Here is a 7500-nt window from a genome sequence, read left to right as displayed (position 1 = left end):
GAAACACCCACAAATTCACACACTACAGCCAGTTAAGTTTATCCAATTCACCTATACAGCATGTCCTTAGACTATGGAGGAAACCAAAGGACCCAGAAAAAAAACAAACAAACACGGGGAGAACATGCAAACGCCACAAAGAAAGGCGTCCTGGTCCATCCGAGACTCGAACCTATGACTTTTTTGCAGTGAGGCAATCATGCTAACTACTTAGCCACCATGCTGCCATGTAGTGTTTCTCAGGCACAGATTTTCTGGAGATTTTTAATCAAGTTCAGGTCAGGAGTCTAGGCTGACCATTTCGTTATTTTAATACTGCAACCTGGGAAACACCCACAAATTCACACACTAGAGCCAGTTAAGTTTATCCAATTCAAATATATCGCATCTCTTTGGACTGTGAGGGAAACCGAAGGTCCCAGAAAAAAACAAACAAACACGGGGAGAACATGCATGCTGGTCCAACCAATGACTTTCTTGCACTGAGGCAATCATGCTAACTACCTAGCCTCCATACTGCAATATAGTGTTTGTAGGCACAGATTTTCAATCAAGTTTAGGTCAGGACTCTAGGCTGACCATTTCATTACTAGATTTCAGCTTTACAGAACTGCTTTACTTATTCTGCCATGTGACAGAGTTTATTGTCTTGCAGGAAAATTGCAGGCCAAAAATCTCATTCTGTCTTGAATTGGGTTTATATCCATTCAGAATGTACTGTACAGTCTATTCTCAGTGTATTTACATCGCTTGTTCCAGTCAAATCCACAGCTGTGCAGGATATGATAAGATTTGCACAGAAACACACCTATAATCCCCTCAGCTCTCGCTGTACGTCTGTGTGCGTGATTACCTCATAAACAAAGCTTCATTTATGGCCTCCTACAGGTGTTTGCTCGGATGTGGGTGGACTTTGGGGCCAGCGAACAAAGTACATGTGAGACTGCGCAATGCCTGCCATTTTCTTTGAATAAGAGCTTCTTTAACTCTTATGGACATTATTATTTTGGATTTTAGCGGAGGGAAATATAGAAATATCTGCTGTTACTGATGGATTACACTTGAGGGGCTCTCAGTAATGTGGGTTGAAGATAACAGAACCGACATTGGCATTGTGGAGTGAAAGGTAAGATTTATGTTTTGTTCAGTCTGAATTCAGTCTAAATGTATAACTAGTTAAATTAAATGTGTACATTTCTGCTGTCATCATGTTTATCATGTATACCAGGATGTAGGACGGATTTTAGACATCTAATATGATAACATATGTGACGTTTCTGTTCGTGAGATGTGTACGTAGTTTTTTTCAGATCATCTAAAATGGCTGCCGTCATCACGCATGTCAAATTAGTTCATGTGAATGCAACCGAATGAATTCTAACGATATAAACAGTCACATTATGAGGTAAATAAGTATATACCGGAGTATATTTTGTGCTAGATGATGCTACATGATACATTGGAAACTGTAAGAAAGGAAAGAAGCGGTGTGTGCTTGACACAAGCATGCTGCCGACTTTTCCAGACTCTCTGAAATGGGGAAAGGTGTATCGATTGGTATTTGGGTCAGTTCTTGCCATCTCTCCGTGTCTAAGATACACTGTCCCTTGTCCACAGGGCTTTGACAGTAGTGCGTTTGGCATAAGCGACATTAAATGAAATTCAGAAGCTAACCCGATGGACGTCCTTGGAGAAAATGAGGCGCTGCAGCAGTTCTTCAGCGGTAAGACAACTGAAACATTCACCTGTTTTATTTAAGCGACGGCTATCAGGGTTTCATATGATACCCGATTAATCATTTTGAATGACATTTCATTATTATGAGCAATTATTTAAAGGAATGGATTTGAAGAATGTTTAAATTAAGAGAAATAAGCTAGCGAGACGGAGCGTGTGTTGTGAAGCGGCGGACTGTGGCATAATAAAAGCGTCATCGGTAATTTCTTCGGTGTTTCACTTCCACAGCTTTCAGTCTGAAATTCTGACGTACGGCGCTGCGAAAAGGGGCGGGATTAAATAGGATAATTAGACGTTTAAAATAAGCGACCGATCAGTCATGTTTTGATCCTCGATTGGTCTAACGCAGTCAAGTAATGCGATTTTGCAGGTCAGAGTTCACCAAGCTTGAACTTTGCACCGTAGCGAACTGCGAAACTTGTCGAAACGAGCTTGCGTTTTCAGTCTGACGCAACGGAAGTCTAGGGGGAGAAAAAACCAGTGTGACCGCAGCTTAACTCTGCTTCATACTACCATGATGATAAGTGTTAAACACTTTACTTAGATCATTAGGGCCAGACAGAATCTGTGGACATTTTTTGCTATTTCTGCGGAATGATTTTAGGAGTATCATTACTAAAAACTTAATATACGAAATCAAAAAAAATATACATTATTAACTTTAATTCAATGTTTACAATACAAATCCAATTAGTCCACTAATTTGGTAAACAAAGCAAGTCTCTCATATAATATATCTGCTAAAAGACACAACATATTACTTTCCAAACTGCACTGTAAATAAATCATATGAATATTTTAATATTACTATTATTATATCACAATAATATTAGTGGAAACTTATTTAAAAACTGAATAAATATAAATTTACACACATTTACGCAAGTAAATACATATATTTAATGATGGGTTGAGGATTTCTGCGCGCGCAGATTCCTTGTGGGCCTATGTTGCACCCCTGAAAAAGGGGAATTTAATGAATAGTCATCAGACACAATCTCGAGCTGCTGTTTGCGTTGAGTTGTATTAACGTTGTCACGCAGTGTAGTTTTTCTTTAACAGTTAATACATAAATGTCAAAAACAAACACATTAACACATCAATCTCATCGATATTTGAAGAATGTTTAAATTAAGAGAAATAAGCTATTGTAACTAGCGAGACGGAGCGTGTGTTGTGAAGCGGCGGACTGTGGCATAATAAAAGCGTCATCAGTAATTTCTTCGGTGTTTCAATTCCACAGCTTTCAGTCTGAAATTCTGACGTACGGCGCTGCGAAAAGGGGCGGGATTAAATAAGATAGTTTAAAATAAGCGACCGATCAGTCATGTTTTGATCCTCGATTAGTCTAAGGCAGTCAAGTAATGCGATTTTGCAGGTCAGAGTTCACTATGCTTGAACTTTGAACAGAAGCAAACTGCGAAACTTGTCGAAACGAGCTTGCGTTTTCAGTCTGACGCATTCGCGCGCGTATGAATGGAAGTCTATAGGGAGAAAAGTCCAGTTTGACCGCAGCTTAACTCTGCTTTATACTACCATGATGATAAGTGTTAAACACTTTACTCAGATCATTAGGGCCAGACAGAATCTGTGGACATTTTTTGCTATTTCTGCGGAATGATTTTAGGAGTATCATTACTAAAAACTTAATATACGAAATCAAAAAAAGAATACATTATTAACTTTAATTCAATGTTTACAATACAAATCCAATTAGTCCACAAGTCTCTCATATAATATATCTGCTAAAAGACACAACATATTACTTTCCAAACTGTACTGTAAATAAATCATATGAATATTTTAATATTACTATTATTATATCACAATAATATTAGTGGAACTTATTTAAAAAATGAATAAATATAAATTTACACTAGTAAATACATATATTTAATGATGGGCTGAGGATTTCTGCGCGCGCAGATTCCTTGTGGGTCTATGTTGCACCCCTGGAAAAGGGGAATTTAATGAATAGTCATCAGACACAATCTCGAGCTGCTGTTTGCGTTGAGTTGTATTAACGTTGTCACGCAGTGTAGTTTTTCTTTAACAATTAATAAATAAATGTCAAAAACAAACACATTAACACATCAAATTACATCGATATTGATTAAATCCATTGTTACAAATAGTACTTTTTCCTTTAAAGTAACACTAAAGTAAATTAAAGTAAAGTAAATTAAACTAAAGTAAACTATAATCAATCATTTCCTTATGAAATACTTTGTCAGTTCAAACAATTGACATCAACAGTAGCTGTTTTCACATTCATGAACAAAAGTGTCACTGAATCATTTTCCGTCATTTCAAATCACAAACTCTTTCATATAACAATGAAACAAAGTATGTTTGATTTAACTTTAAACACCGAGATATATATATATATATATATATATATATATATATATATATATATATATATATATATATATATATATATATATATATCAACACATCACAGTGATTAGCATGTACTGCGGTTAGATTGAGGTAAAGTTGGTTTTATATTCGCACTTTCGTTCATTTAACTGTTTCTATATTGTTTACCACGCTAGTTTGAATATTCGGTCAGAATTAGCATGTGAGTATGACTTCAAAACAACATTAGCAATATCTAATTGACCGTAAACAATGCTGTACTTTGATAGTCATTGCTTTCTAATATAATTTCACCCTGTAGAATTTACAGAATACTTATCTGAACTGATATTATTAAAGGGAATGTCTGAATATCCGAATATAAAATCATCAGACACAATCTCGAGCTGCTGTTTGCGTTGAGTTGTATTAAACGTTGTCACGCAGTGTGGTTAAACAACGCCTACTATCTGCAGCTCTAGATTTCCCCCTAGCGGACACTACATGAATATGACATGTTTGTCATTTTCTCAGGCAGTTTTTCAAAATAAAGAGCAACACATCAGTGTATAAATCATATCGATTTTATCTCATCTTTCCCTGCTGAAAAAAAAAACAGCCATTGGCTGTTTTTAGCTGGTTGACCAGCCTGGTTTTAGAAGGTTTTGGCCATTTCCAGCCTGGTTTCCAGCCATTTCCAGCCTGTTTTAAGCTGGATATAGCTGGTTTTGGCTGGGCTCCAAGCCTGGCTAGGCTGGTCGAGCTGGTTTTAGCTGGTCATCTTCCAGCCTGACTAGCTAAGACCAGGCTGGAAATGGCTGGAAACCAACCTGAAATGGCCAAAACCCCTCTAAAACCAGGCTGGTCAACCAGCTAAAACCAGCCAACCAGCCTAGGCTGGTTTGAGCTGGATTTTTCAGTAGGGATTGTATTTACTTTTTAAATGAATCCAATTTATTTAATAGTATATTTTAATGATAATATTGATCTTTAAACCACTACACCTACTCATCATCAACGTGATTTCTGCAGGAGAGCTGTAAGATAATAAAGACCACAACTCCCATGATTCCACACTCAATTACGCCGTCATTAAACTATGCCTTTGTTTGTTGTGAATAAATTTTGGTTACAAACCAGGAATTGATTGCCCTACTCAAACAATTACTAGAAATGCAGCGTTGTGTGGAGTTTGCGTTTTACTTGGCCTTCACGGCACTCCTAAGCTCTACAATAACGCAGTGTAGGTGAGTGTAATCTGTACAGTAAGAAGGTGCAGTTTACACTCGATAGTTCAAGGCCATGGGTATATAAAATCAGTCAGAAGCTCAGACAGATCAAGGACCATGACGCAAACCCTCTCTACTGTTCCTGTCTCGAATTCAAGAGATGAAACATTTGTATTTTATAATAAATCCATTGTGAATTGATCTTAATCTTGAACTGAATGTTTGGGGTTAATCAGTAATAGTCATGGTTGTCTTTCAGTCTGTTTTGTCCTGTGGAGAATCTTCACGTCTGTTCTCCTTAATCTCTGTAGACCGACAGAAATCAGCTGGTTTTAAATCAGCTTGTCCTGTCTGACATGACTAGGGTTTTCTGGTCTACTAATGTTCTTTAAGGCTTTATTGTTGAGCATATTTGTTGAGAACTGGGGTGTTTGTTTGGATTGTCAGTAGGTATTTATTTATCGCAGCCTTCACTCTGCAGCTCTCACATGCTAAGCATAGTCAAAACCTCAAGACCTCAAGGGAAAACTAGGTTGCTGCTGGAAGAGGTGATCGTGAGGCCAGTGGGTGGTGGTCTGTGTGGTTCCTAGTGCTCACATATAGTGACAATAGACTGATTCCCTAACTCATGTGGTCATTGAAGCCACAATGAAATAAAAACATACTCGTCTTACTTACTATATATATATATATATATATATATATATATATATATATATATATATATATATATATATATATATATATATATATATAGTAAGTAATACTATATATATATATATATATATATAGTATAGTCATTTAGGGCTGGGCTATCAGTAGCCGCATTTCCACTATCGGGCCAGTGCGAGCCAGGGCTTTAATCAGGCCAGGCCGGGCCAATAGCCCGGGAGGTTGAGAAATGAGGCCGAAATCATGTCGCGTTTCCACTGTCGGGCTAGTTGCTCGCAGCGCGTCACGCAAACACCGCCCCCAGAACGTCCCCCGAATCAAACGTCACACAACCCGTCACACAACCCGCCCACTTCAGCGGGAACAAAAAACTCAAATTATAACCACAAACACAACCTGGCATCACTACGAGAGCTGGAAGATGGAGAACACCGAAGCGATTGCTTTTTTACTGTTTGTGGTCTGTTGGTGTAAGGCCAGACAGCGATCCCTGGATAAGGACATTCGAGTTCGGCGGCATTTACTGCGAACACAGATTTTGGCAGCAAGGCGCAAAAGAGCAGCCGAGCGACGAGAACGACGATAGCAAAACAAATGTAAGGGAAGAAAGCATCTTGTCTCCTCTTTACCTGACAGGAAAACTCCGCCTTTGTACGTAACCCCGCCCCGAAGCCCCAGTTGGCCCTCCTTGGCCCAAGGTATTCGGCGGGCCGAAAAAGGCCGGACGCTGGCCCCAAGGAAGCCCCGCTTTGGCCCGATTACGCCCCGGAAGGGATAGTGGAAACGCGACTGGCCTTGGCTTGCCCTGGCTCGCTCGCTTTAGGCGCGATAGTGGAAACGCGGCTAATGAGGGTCTTGTTTCTTCCATCATTCTAATCGGTTCTCAAAGGACAAAATCCTGCACCACCCCACAATTTTAGGATAATTTCAAGTGGATGTAGATAAAAATTTCCCAAAATTTACTCTCACTTGAGTAGTTTCAAACTTTTATGAATTTCTTTCTTCTTTTGAACACAAAGGAAGATCATCTGAAGAAAAAAAGCATTCATTGACGTCCATATTAGGACAAAAAAAAAGTCAATGGCTGTTTTTTTTCTGTTCCAAACAGGTTTGGAACAGTAAATAATGTCAGTTTTGGGTGCCTATCCTTTTTAAAAAGGTCTGTTTGCTAAAAAGAACACCATGCAAACTACCAGTGCTAGTCTTTAATGGACCGACTTTAAGGAGAGATCTATTGTAGTATACTATAGTGCGGGCACTGCCTAGTGAGGATTCCTGGGGGCTAGGTGAAGGCCATCCATTCGGGCCAGCATAAAGGTGCCAACATTCTGCCGATGAGCAAAATCTCAAGGGCTAACCCTAAGTGTGCCCTTTATAAACCAGCACAGGCAACTTCCTCTTTGCCTAAATGGGCTGGTCCACACTAGGCCTTCATGGGATTCATGTGGGCTGTCTGCTTATGTGGGCTCCACACATTGAGCCCAAGCTGTCTGCCTTATCC

General features: G+C 39.0%; 1 protein-coding gene across 2 annotated transcripts in view; it reads left to right on the top strand.

Moving 5' to 3' along the window:
• Positions 1-748: 748 nt before the first annotated feature.
• Positions 749-7500, top strand: part of LOC130222739 (myelin regulatory factor-like protein) — a 112734-nt gene continuing 105982 nt past the window's right edge. Inside the window, exons 1-2 of one of the 2 annotated variants that reach the window (XM_056455269.1) lie at positions 749-1126; positions 1618-1723. In XM_056455269.1, the coding sequence (XP_056311244.1) occupies positions 1678-1723 (46 nt within the window). In that variant the 5' untranslated portion in view covers positions 749-1126; positions 1618-1677. Of the gene's footprint in view, positions 1127-1270; positions 1406-1617; positions 1724-7500 lie in introns of those variants that run through there. The other variant, XM_056455270.1, reaches the window with a different exon arrangement.

This window comes from Danio aesculapii, chromosome 4 (genome assembly GCF_903798145.1).
Source record: "Danio aesculapii chromosome 4, fDanAes4.1, whole genome shotgun sequence".
In the NCBI taxonomy this organism is placed as follows: domain Eukaryota; kingdom Metazoa; phylum Chordata; class Actinopteri; order Cypriniformes; family Danionidae; genus Danio; species Danio aesculapii.
The sequence above is the reverse complement of the archived record's forward strand: the minus strand, read 5'-3'. Positions and strand labels throughout refer to the sequence as shown.